This window comes from Gymnoscopelus microlampas, assembly GCF_963454915.1.
Source record: "Gymnoscopelus microlampas genome assembly, chromosome: 13".
Taxonomy (NCBI): Eukaryota; Metazoa; Chordata; class Actinopteri; order Myctophiformes; family Myctophidae; genus Gymnoscopelus; species Gymnoscopelus microlampas.
In genome coordinates, this window is record NC_139950.1 from 5,832,830 (window position 1) to 5,845,877 (window position 13,048).

The window sequence follows — 13,048 nt, forward strand, 5'->3', positions numbered from 1 at the left end:
ACCCGACCCGCGCATCACTAGTAAATGTACTTACTTTCCACCAATGCTTTTTACAGACAACATGTCAATGACAGTAATATCGAATCATTTTAACAAGATATTGTCCTTCAAGTCACCAGTCAGATCAGTCACTCTTTTTCATGTCATGGACCCCCAAATTGATGTGTATTTGACTGCAGTGCAGACCCCCATCTGAAAAGACTTTGTGCCAGGGAAAATAATTCTTAAATCGAAATTATTCACATAACATGACTTCTCAATTTCCCGAGATGTTTCCAAAATGTTATGCTAAATTAACACAATTTGCTCGGGACGACCTGGAATTCCATCAAGGACCCACTGGAACCCCCTCAAGGACCACACTTAGAGAACCAGTCACTTCAGAGTCTTTAAGTCCAGATTCTTGCACTGGTAGAGTGACGCTGGTCTTTCTGTCAGGGTGTGTGGACGTGCACACAGCACTGACACTGGTCTTATCAGGCTGTGTGGGTGCACACACAGCAGTGCTGCCCACATCTTCTCTCAGGAACATTTTCTTCAGGGTGGACGTTGAGTTCCAGCCTTGATCTTGCGCAAACTTGTAAACACATCCAAACAGAGCAGGAAACATCTCCATCAGGTCAATGTCAGCTGCATCCTCAGCGCTGTGAACACAGAAATTAAGTCATAAGTCACAATTCTGCAGTGGAGGAAGCATTTACTCAAGTACAATTTTTTGTTACTTTTACTTTACTTGAGTGTGTCCATTTTTCAATAAATGTTTTAGAATCGCTGTTTTAGAACACAAGCTTCAATAAATTTAAGCGCACGGTGCCTTTGTATTGCATCCATGAGAGTCCTGAATTTCCAATCTAATTCAACTTACTAGTGCTCCTGGAGATTGCGTATGAAGCGAAGCAATCCAATCGCGTTCTCAGGGTAGGGCTTCGCCTTCTTGGCAAATCCATCCATCTTCTGGACCAACTCAGGTGGGAACTGAAAAAACAAACAAACAAACAAACAAACAAACAAACAAACAAACATACAACTTAAAGATCAAATGGACTTGGGAACATAAAGATGGGTGTGAGCCTGAAATGATGCTTTAGTTGCCTTGGCAAAGCAAGTTTGTTTCTATACTAGCCTATACACAAAGGCATTTCAAAGTGCTTTACATAAGGTATGCAAAGGGATTTCAAGAGACATAAAGAATAGAAGGAATAAGAGATAAAAAGTAAAAAGAAAAACATCAAAGTGCAATTGCAGTTTTATTTCTTCTCAAACTATTTGCAATAAACTCATGTACCTTGTGTTTCCACGTCTTGAACAGTTCCATCTCATCATACCGCTCCAGTGCCCCCAAGAGGTCTGTGTCAGGTTTTCTACAATCCTCAACTTCCTTTAGATTTCCATTCTTTCTCAAGTATTCTACTTTCCTGTAAAAAAGAAATGCAAATATTGAAAACATTACGCTAATGTTAAAACATATTGGTAGACTTAACCTCATATAAGTACCTTACCGTCAGATCAAACCGATTAATATTAGCTGAAATAATGTTTAGACATCAGAATGCATGAACAAAAATGGAACGAAAATGTTACATTCTGTTATACTGTACCTCTCGTTTGACCAAAAGAATGGATGAGCCATGCATTCCTCCACTTTAGGTCTTTTCTTTGGGTTTGCATTGATCATCCACTCAATGAGATCCTTGGCAACCACATCCTGAACATGATCCAGGTTGTAGATTCCATCGTAGATGTTGCTTTCACATCTAAAGCCTGTGCCAAATGGATGGTGTCCTCCAGAAAGGATGTAATATATCAACATCCCAGCCACCTAAGAAGGAGCATGAAAATGAGTGAGATTATCATGTTTTCTGTTCTCATGTATTAAACTTTTCTTACACAGACAAAATAATGAATGAAGAATGAACCTGGATATCAGTGCTTGTTTTATATGCAATATCACTGTCTTCGTTCAAAGTCTCCTTTGCCTTCCAGCATTTCGTTCCTGCACTGCTTGTACGTAGGGTTGTTTGTCCTTTGGGTAAACGGCGGCTTATTCCAAAATCTGCTAATCTTGCCCTATTTTTTACATCTGCAAGGCAAATTGGGTAGATCAATATTTATACAAATATGTATAATAAAACAGCATTTAAGATTGATGGAAATACAATGTATTGTCTATTGATTCAAAATATTTAACGCTTTGCTCTTAATTTCTTCTGTATCTTACCAATCAAGACATTCTGGGGCTTGATATCCCGGTGGAGAATTTGAGGATTCTGACAATGAAGAACTCTTAAACTACTGAGAACCTGACTTGCAAGATCCCTCCTCAATTCACTAAGGACGTCTTGAGGAAAGTCACATTTGATGTATTCTTCCAGCGTGTATTCACATAACTGAAGCCCAAGGTAACCAAAGTTCTCATCCTCTGCAAAGTCAACATATCGTACAATCGAAGGATGGTCAAGCTTTGGAAGACGTAAAAAGCCTTCCTCATGCTTCAGCACTTGGTAGTTGGATTTGGACATTCTCTTAACTGCAACTTCAGTGCCGTCATCTCTTAACGCCAAGAAGACCTCAGTTCCATCACTTCCCTTTGCGATGCGGAATTCATCATCTTTCACGAACGCAAGACTCCCAACTTTGATCACTTTATTTTCAGCTATGTTTTCAAGCTTCTCTAACTGTTGCTTCCATCTTTCACTGATTTGGAGCCAATTGCGTGGTTTTGGTGAGACACTGGCTACAGGTTGGATAGGTTGCACATGTGAACTTTCAGCCAGACCAGATTCTTCAACAGGAACAGTTGTTGGCTTATCTGCATCAACATTAACTTCATCTTTCAGCTCCTCTTGCTTTACTGATTTTTTCTTCTTCTTCTTCTTCATCTTCTTCTTTTTGGATCCTGATGGCTCTGTATTGGCGGTTGTGGAAACTTCACACGCTGAGCTTGGTAGATACTTTTGCATTTGTCTAAGCTTTTCTTTCAGGTTGTCATCAAACCCCATTTCTGCAGATGTAATTATATCTTCAGGCACATGATCTATTCCCCCTGATGCAAAGATGTCAGTGGCACGTTCACATGGAAGCAGGGTTGCCAGTATGCCATATGTATACACTCTCAACTCAGAGGAGCGCCGGTTCTTCATAAAAGGAACAATCGCTGTGCATAATCTATCAATGAGGCTCTGATTCCAGTCAAGGCCTTTTGTTTTTTGAGCAATCACATATAGTGTTTTCAAAATATCATGCTGTGCTTGTTTTAGGGGACCTTCAGTGCTTCTGGAAAGGAGTTCCAGCAGCTTGGGGATCATAGACAGTGATACCTCACTGGGTATCTCTTTCATTGTGCAGAAAACTGCAAGTAGACTTTTAACGATTAAAGCATACACAGGTGCACTGCGTTTTGTACGTTTTGTACATTTTGTAAGCCTCTTTTCTGCATTTTCAATGTAGACGTTCAGCTTTTCATTGTCCTTCAACCACTTAATAGTTCTCTGACGATACTCTTCTGATGCCCTGGTAAGATTAAAGAGTGTGTCAATCATGGTCAGATGGGTCTGAGGATTCTCCTCCAGCATATAACGATCAAAAATGCGGAAAACTTCTGTTGGTGTCTTCTGTTGTACAGCAATGCTCAGATCTATAAAATGTTTCGTCTTAGAATAAAAGTCCTCACCATCCAATGCACGGTCTGATATTTGTACATTGACAATACCATGTGCAGGATGTTTAACAGGGATTGGAAATAAAATCCCTCCAGCTTTGATTAGGACTTTCACTATATCATCCCTGTCATTGGTGGCAGCAACCTGAAGTGGTGTCATAGGGAAGAGAGTATTTGTTGTAGCATTTGGATTTGCACCTGCTTTTACCAGTCTCTTCACCAAATCAAGTGGTGTTTTGTAAACAGCTGCATAATGCAGAGGGGTCCAGTTATTTGCGGATAACTGATTTGGGTTTGCACCTGCTCTCAGCAGAAATAAAAGAATGTCCCCCATGTGAAATGCCACAGCAGCAGTCAAAGGACATATATGATTGTTGAGCTCTTTGGATGGGTAAAGGCCATTGATGTCTTTGTCTCTGAATGATTTCTCAAGCTCCTTGAGGTTGCCATTCGTAATTAACTGTATTATAGGATGTGTTTCCGTGACTGTTGTGTTCCCTGGTGGAACCACTCCGAACTCAATATTCATGCTCTCTGCAATCGGGTCCATTTCTTTGCTTCAGAATAACTGTGGGGTGACAAAAAAAATATTTTATTCAATGCATTTCCTCAATTGTATTTAACTGAAGCTCTACACATGATAAAGAGGGTATTCATTGGTGGAAAGAAACCAAGTACATTTACTCAAGTACTGTATACAATGTTGAGGCAATTTTATTTTATTTGAGTATGCATTTTTCAATACTTTATACTTCTACTCTACATCTCAGAAGCAAACTTACTCACTGAGTTACTTTGTAGATATAGATTATTATTAAGGTAACATGTACATTAACAAATCAAGCCCTGTTTTATACTTATCTAGGTGCATTGTGATGTGGCATATTTTGAGCTTGTAGATCAGCTATTTTCAAATTTTATTTTGACACGTTTTGAAACTCTGAATGAGTGCCGCTGAATGAGTACTTTTACTTTTGGTACTTTAAGTACATTTTGATGACAATATGTTTACACTTTTGCTAAAATAACATTTAGAATACATGACTTTTACTTGTAACCGAGTATTTATTCATTGTAGTATTGCTACTTTTACTTAAGTAAAACAAAAAAAGTATAATTATGAATCAGAATAGTTTTTCCACCACTGTGTGTAATCTGGCAAGCACCTACAAAAGTTGTACTTGAACTTTTAAAAATACGTTATAATAGACCTATATCAAATTAACCTTTAAAATAAATATATCTTTATGGGCCCTGTGTCACACTCTTGTTGGCTACAGCCTGAAAGCAGCATGGTGGAGTTGCAATTGAAATCCAAAAGTGTCCAAAGTCTCTTTTTATGGCCAGGTATGAACCTACTGTTATACAACAAACAGTAAAAGTATTATTTGCCCTGACATTTTACAGGCATTGTCTGTTTAATTATTCATTCTGCTTCATAAAAACTGTGGCCCAGTCTAAGATGTGTATAATTAAGTACTTGAGTTATCTTTACTCCCTCCCCCCTCTCCCTCTCTCTCTCTCTCTCTCTCTCTCTCTCTCTCTAATAAACTCAACTATGGACTTTCAACTTATGAGACTTTATCTTTATCAGACAAGAGAGCAGGACAGTCTAGTTGCCATACAGTACAAACACAGCACGCATCGATCAAACGGAATGTTTTACCACCTTGTTGTACGCATCTATCCTTCTTTGTTAGAAGAATTGCCAGTAGGGGTATTTTTCATAACATACAGTACAATAGCCAGTGTTGGGCAGAAACTATTTTCTACTATTTTCTAAGTAATATATTATTACTTTCCCATGTAGGCTATATAACTTGTTATGTAATAATATTACTTAACTGTAATAATATTACAGATATTATTCTAACTAATAACTTACTGAGTTACTGAGTTACAATGCATGTGATTTGTTTTTGTCCGAGATAGACTATATTAAGCCTATCATTTATTCTCCATACTAGGATGTTGTCAAAGGGTGAAAAAATAACAGATCTACAAGCTATCAAGCATGTGACATATTTGTAGTTATGTTCTTTTGTTAGCATGCGCCCATTTTAAATGTACAATGATATAACTTCTAATGTAACTAGTTACTGATGATACCAAGAAATATGTTTTTTTAAACGAGTAATAAGTAACTATTACCTTAGTCATCTTTCGTAGTAACTTGCACAACACTGGGTAGCTCTCTTTAAAATGCTATGAACCTAGAATTTGTGTGTGGCAGATTTAATAGTGTTAAACAGCAGAAAAATACTGGTCTTGTTCTAATGTTGCTCTCAAAGTAAGAGGAAAGGTGGGAAAAAAATAACTTATTCATTGTTTAAAAAAAGATAGGCTACAAGCGTGATAGTACACAAATACTACACATCACAACTCCTCAGGTGTATCTGACAGCCTGTACTAGTGTAACAATAGCATTAAGAATAAGGTGGTAAATTAAACTTACAGTTTCTGGGTATAATCTTGACATTTAAACACGTCTGTCTTTCAAATCCACATCACACCTGTCTGGTCACAATCTCTCTCTCTCTCTCTCTCTCTCTCTCTCTCTCTCTCTCTCTCTCTCTCTCTCTCTCTCTCTCTCTCTCTCTCTCTCTCTCTCTCTCTCTCTCTCTCTCTCTCTCTCTCTCTCTCTCTCTCTCTCTCTCTCTCTCTCTCTCTCTCTCTCTCTCTCTCTCTCTCTCTCTCTCTCTCTCTCTCTCTCTCTCTCTCTCTCTCTCTCAGAGAAAGTCATCCGTAAATTTGAAAATATTTTCAAAATATTTGTATACATTTCATAGATTTGAAAACGTGTGAATAATGCATAATGAGTACTTTTACTTTTGGCACTTTAAGTACATGTTGATGCCAATAATTTTGTACTTTTACTCAAGTACATTTCGAATACTGGTATTTTACTTGTAACAGAGTATTTCTCCTCTCATCAAAAGCTGTCATTGACGAAGAAATACACCACCGCCTCAGCTGTGCCAGTGGGGCTTTCTCAAGGCTAAGAAAAAGAGTCTTTGATAACCGCAACCTCCAATCAAAGACCAAGATCTTGGTCTGTAAAGCTGTGGTGCTCCCCACTCTTCCGTATGGATCGGAAGCCTGGACCACATACAGCGGGCACTTAAAAGCACTTGAGGTTTATCATCTGAGAAGCCTCTGTGGAATATTTGATATTTGAATATCTCCCCTATTAAGTATTGTGTTTTGGATCACTGATTTTAGTATAAAGTTATCAAGTTTACTCTGCGAAGACATTCAAACGCTATTCTCCCATCTGTCTCTGTAGATCTGTTGGCCTTTCATTCTTGCAAATAAAGACTTACAAAGTATCTTCAACTCTTACTCAAGACTCTCTTCCAAGGCAGGCCTGCGACCTTATCGATGATAATATATATATTTTTCTCTCTCCTGATGGTGAGTTGAGGAATTTGGACACAGGATTTGACAGTCTTTTTGGGTTGATTCTGTAGCGAAAGGACCGGTGGGTTGTTGTGTATGGTCTGTGTGTTGGTGCCTGCCTGGAGTTTTTTTTTTAAACTTTTTTTCCCTCTTTTTGCGGGGGGGAGTCTGGAATCTATTATTATTTATTGTTTTGCTTTGTCACTCGTGTGAAAAGTACTTTTATTTTCATGGCTTTGTCACTCTTGTGAAAAGTTATTTCATTATTGTTTTTGCTTTGTTACTCGTGTGAAAAGTACTTTCATTTTGAGAAGTAATTCATTTTTGCAAAGACACTGTAAGTTTTTAGAACTCAGTTACTTGTGTAAGGAGTTGATGGAACAGGCTTAGTCACTGGGTGTGTTGGGCTGTTCTGTATAGGATTGTGTTTGTCTGTTTGTGTTTGTCTGTTTCTGTAATTGTTACCGGCTTGTGATGTGTTCTGTGTTTGTCTGTGTTTCCGGTACGTATTTGTTAAAACGTCTTCAATAGGTTGCCTGTCTGGACCACTGCTGGACATGATTACAAGGTACTGTAGTATAATAATAATATTAATAGTTGGTAAAGTTGCATATGGAGGGGGGTTTTAGTATAGTCTATCTTTTTTCCAAGGACAAAGGCTCTCCCCTGAGTGACACCTAGGGGGTGGTGTATTTTTACTTACAGGGGGGGGGGGTGTTTTCTCTCCTATATTTTTTCTTTCAAAACATGTTTGTTTCGAAGGGGGGATGGTAATGTAAACGATATATGTTATAGCAACAACATATCAAGTGGGTTTAAACAATTATTTCACTCATTTACACTTTGACAGAGAGACAGCCGTAGTCAGTCTAAAAATCAGCAAAGATACTCTGTTTGGACTTTCCAGTTCTGGTTGTGTCACTGTCAGAGATAAATTAGTGATTTAATTCAGGTTTAATTTCTATTGGCCCTTCTCTTCGGGCTACAAACTAAATTTTGAATGTAGTAGGCCTATGATAGTATATATATATATATATATATATATATATATATATATATATATATATATATATATATATATGTGTGTGTGTGTGTGTGTGTGTGTGTCTCAGGGGAGAGCGCTCTTTGGAAATTACTAAGAGTGGTTTAAAAAAATTAAGGAATTAAGGAAATGTAATTTGTCCTTTTAATAATTAGGTTGTTCGATGATATTTTGGGAAATCTTCTAAACAGCTAAATTATTCTTTGAATTGATGTTAGGTTCACGTTTGTAAGAGCTGGATTTTTTTATATGGCCATCTTCTTTTTTTATTATTATTTTGTTTGTATTATAGGCACTTTCATTTGTGTGCTTGAAGTTTAAATTCAAGGTTCCTTTCTTTTATAGTAGAAATATAGTTTGTTTGAGCCATATTCTATGACAAAACAATCACTGGTGATTGTGTGTGTTTGTGTGTGTGAGACTGTGGGTGATTGTGTTAATTAGGGGTTGAGAAGGGTCAAGGGGGGGTGTTTTGGCTTTTGCCTCTCTCTCTCTCTCTCTACGTGACATTGTCACTGTATTGTTTTTCATTTTTGGACTCTTTTATTTTTTTTGTTTTTTTGTTTGTTTTTGTATTCATGATGGGCCCGAAGAAAACTGCTTTCTTAGATAAGACACCAATGGGAATTGTGCAGCAAAACAATCCAAATTTCAAAGATATTTCTCAACTTTCCAAGTAATTATCTAAACGTTGGCCTCATATTGATCGGCTCTGAATGGTACTTTTAATGAAGAAATTATTAGGACAATGAAGGTTCTGGTTGCCACGTACAAAGCAGGACAGAAAGGACATGTTAGGAAACAAAGGCGAGAAATAGAAGTAGCAGTCTTAGACTTGTTTTTTAAGGAAGGTCAGGTGCAGACGAGGCTACTCAAGGAGAGACAGGAGAAGATTATTGCAGCAACATTGTCCACAGCTCTGCTTGGGGAACCGGACGGCAGGAGTGAGACGGAGCAGCAGAAGGGTGTTGGAGCCAGGGCCGTGCTTAGGGATCAGGAGGGCCTAGGCAAACCCCAGTATGAGGCCCCTGGCCCATATGTGGGTCGAGGATCAATTTTTAAGGGTCGTGAGTAAATACCCCTTTATTTTTTTGTTCCCTACATTTTGTTTGTAATTATTGCAAAAAATTAAAAGATGTTTTACAAAAATTTAAAAATGAAAAAAAAAAAATCATGAGTCTAAAACTAACTCTACGTTTTACAAAATAATTTTATAAAAACCCCAAAAAAGGAATGAAAATAGTAGATCGAGCCATAAGTTATTTTCCCAAACATTTTTGAGAAATTGGGGATTTTAAACACTATGCAGTGCACAGAGAGCAATTAGGGGTTAGGTCTTGCTGTCTTGCTGGCCTGGCCTGGAATCGCACCCTGGGACAACCAGGGCCACTGGTTCCTCAGGCGGGCTCACTAACCACTCAGCTATGGCCACCTCAAAACTGGATTGAGAGGGAGGCCACTTAATTATATTTAGAAATATAAAGAGAAAGAGAGTTTGAAACTTTCAAAAGTTAATACCAAGCTAACCTATGATAATAATATTGAATTGCATTTTGATGGCGCTTTTCTAAGGACTCATGGTCTCATACAGACTTGTCTGATATGGTAGCCAAACTGCCACCGTTACAAGATGGTATGTACCCATGGATTGCTAAATTTGAAGAACTTTCAGCGAGCTGGGTATGCATGTATTAGAGGACATTTTGAGTGGAGCAGGATTACAGAGATACATCAACTCTAACGTATATGATGGACAACTTTTTGCTGTGAACCGAGGTCTTCTGTGGCGTTCAAGCAATTCTGCGCAGAAGTGAAAGTCCGGAATTCAAAATGTACTTGAGTAAAAGTACAAAAGTATTGGTATCACAATGTACTTAAAGTACCAAAAGTATAAGCACTCTTTATGCAGAATGTCCCGTTTCAAGTTTTCAAAGGTCAAGAATCTTTGGAAAATAGGCAAAGTTTAAATAGGGCTGAAGTGGTTACTGTATGTTTCGTAATAATAATCACAATCTACAAAGTAACTAGTAACGCAAGTTTTCAAATAATTGTAGTGGGGTAAAAGTACAATATTTGCCTCTGAGATGTAGTGGAGTAGAAGTAAATATATTGAAAATTGGATATACTCCAGTAAAAGTACCTCAACATTGTACTTAAGTGCAGAACTTGAGTAAATTGTACTTAGTTAGGTACTTTACACCACTGGAACATTGTGTTGTCAAAGCCACAAGGAAGACAGCTGATCCTTCTACTTTCACTAGAAAGTGACTCTGGGAGTCATTTCTCAGAAATTGCCTGATATGAAGAACCACACACACACTTTTTTGGCATATAAATACACTGCTGTATCAGAACACAGATGTGTTTTGTTTGTTTTTGTTTTTTTCTACTGCCATTTTTATAAGCACAGAATCGTAAATCATATTTTGGGGTGAGCGTTCGTCCCAACTCAGCCAATCACAGCGTGTATTTTCCAGGTCTAGGACAGGTCACGTGACAGCATATGCCTTAACGTTGAATCAACGAAAGAAAAGGCTGATAAGACAAATAGACCCAACTAGAGGGCCCAACTGGCCAAAATGTTTGGGCTGTTTTGGAGATCATTCTATGGGCTGATAACGTGAAGATCGGCCGACAGAACGCACTCCACTCACTCCTGTTTCAACTTAGCTCTGTCTGTGACAGAGACTGAGACTGGAGGTGACACTCGCGGCTAGTCTCAGTGCCACAGTGAAATGAGCATTAATGTGCATTGGGTTCAGTAAGGGTCTATAGCAGGGGTTTTCAACAGGTGGTCCGTGGACCACTTGTGGTCCCTGAAGGTATTGCATGTGGTCCCTGACCATGTTGCAATATGTTTTTTTCGTGGTCAAGAAATTCCACGGAAAATCTCAAGAATGGGAAGTGGACCGGATTGATTGGCTGGCAGGCTGGTTGGCAGTGCCAGTTATAAAGCATTATATAACTAGAAAATGTGCTCCTCGGAGCACAGGTCTCCGCCAGGCGAGGTGGTGAAAGAAATACTGTTCCTGATTAATTCTGTCTTACCTATTTATATTACTTATTGTGATGTCACGTGAAGCTTGACCAATGTCAGGTGTTCACAGACGGACACACACACACACACACACACACACACACACACACACACACACACACACACACACACACACGGAAGGACACAAAGAAAACGGAGGGTAAAACATACTTTCCACCATGCCTTCGGCCTGGCGGTGACAATTACGCAATCTTGGAATATATGTTGAGATTTCGGTTCCTATGCCTGTTCAGCTGGCAGGTTTCCCCCGCATCAGAAATGACTGATGCGGGGGAATTACGTTACGTTTATTACATGTGATGTGATAATGTTGCTGACATGTCCAAAACAGAGAGATATAAGACAGGACGTCTTCAGGTACAGTTCAGTGTGACTGAGTCGTTGGAGATGGACATGGAGAAGATACTGATGATTCTGATGTTGTTGGGGAGCTCAGGTAGGACTCTGTGTACAGTACTATTTTGATATATTGCTGATGATCATCCTCAAATAGCTCAGTGGTTTAGGGTTTAGCCAAAATACATCTCTGACTTGCTTTTGTATTATGACCCATGGAGAACTCTCAGGTTGTACCGGTCTACTAAATGTCATTTCTTAGCAGCTGATACTGGACTATGCTCAAATTGAATCCTCCTCCATTTTATCACTCACTCACTCACTCACTCACTCAATCAAGCTTTATCTATATAGTACAATTCAGACAACAAGTGCAGTTAAATGTGCTTCACAGGAAAAATAAAAGTTTTAAAAGAAACTTAAAAAAGCAGAGATGGAGATGCATACTACTTACAAATCCATTACAATAATAATAATAATAATAATGATACGGGTAATAATAATAATAATAATAACTATAACTGTAATAAATATAGCTGCAAGCAGCAATAATACGGGGCCAGTGAATGCAGAAAGAAAAAAGAAAGAAGCAATGATAAGTAATATGCACAATAAGCCATAGAAACATAGAATACAATACGATACGATAATACTTTATTGTCAGTTTGCACTGAAATTTGTCTTGCGACCCAGAAACAGCCATGTATGCAACATATAACAGTACACACATTTGACATGACTCAAGAAAACAATAAAATACAAAATACATACATAAAGACATGCAAAGACAAGAGCAATGTCCACCACTCAGCCTACCCCTGGCTTATAACTCCTGATTAAGCCTCAATGTCGTCTGATGGACAAAGGACCTCTTCAGTTTGACCTTATTGTATATAGAAGACTGAACTTGAGAGAAAGAAGACCATGCAATTAACAAATGAGCATTTTAAACCCTCACAAACCCTAACCTCAGTAAAACAAAGCCTAAGCCTATCCTCAAGAAACACTGTGTGTAAACCCAAGAATGCCAAATCATGATCACCTCAATACATTGTCAGGGATCGTACCAGCGACCCACGGACTCACAGGGTGCCTCTCTTCTCATTGAGCTAGATATATGACCTCCCTGACAGTGTCTGTTGACATCTATAATTATTTTCGTCCATTATGAACCAAGCCTCTGTGTCCCGAACGACTCTAGATAACTGGTTCACAAACCACTTAGCAATAAAGATTTGTTTTTGTCTCCTCAGAACGAACTAGTGAAAGTAGCCGATCTACAATCTGTTGTTTGATTGTAGATCGGCTATTTTCACAATGAAGTATGTCACACATTGTAAAAACATACTCTCAAATAAGCATTTCATGTTATCTTTAAAAATTGCACATGCATTATTTGATGCAGTCATGTTTTGTGCGATTGAGAAGTGGAATGACCCACCCACAGAGTCAGACAGCTCAACCTATTGCCATTGACAGGAATCAAACCCTCGACCTTCGTTTCATGGCTGTAGGTCAAACAGGGCATGAGTTGTACCTGTTCAAAGTTGGCATT

General features: G+C 38.5%; 1 protein-coding gene across 1 annotated transcript; it reads right to left on the bottom strand.

Moving 5' to 3' along the window:
• Positions 1-328: 328 nt before the first annotated feature.
• Positions 329-2,999, bottom strand: LOC311058499 (serine/threonine-protein kinase/endoribonuclease IRE1-like; the record flags this gene model as incomplete). Its single annotated transcript, XM_084075962.1, has 6 exons — positions 329-644; positions 866-975; positions 1,286-1,415; positions 1,599-1,819; positions 1,917-2,080; positions 2,219-2,999. 6 exons carry the CDS (start codon positions 2,997-2,999, stop codon positions 329-331), a joined length of 1,722 nt encoding a protein of 573 aa, XP_083932088.1.
• Positions 3,000-13,048: the final 10,049 nt, after the last annotated feature.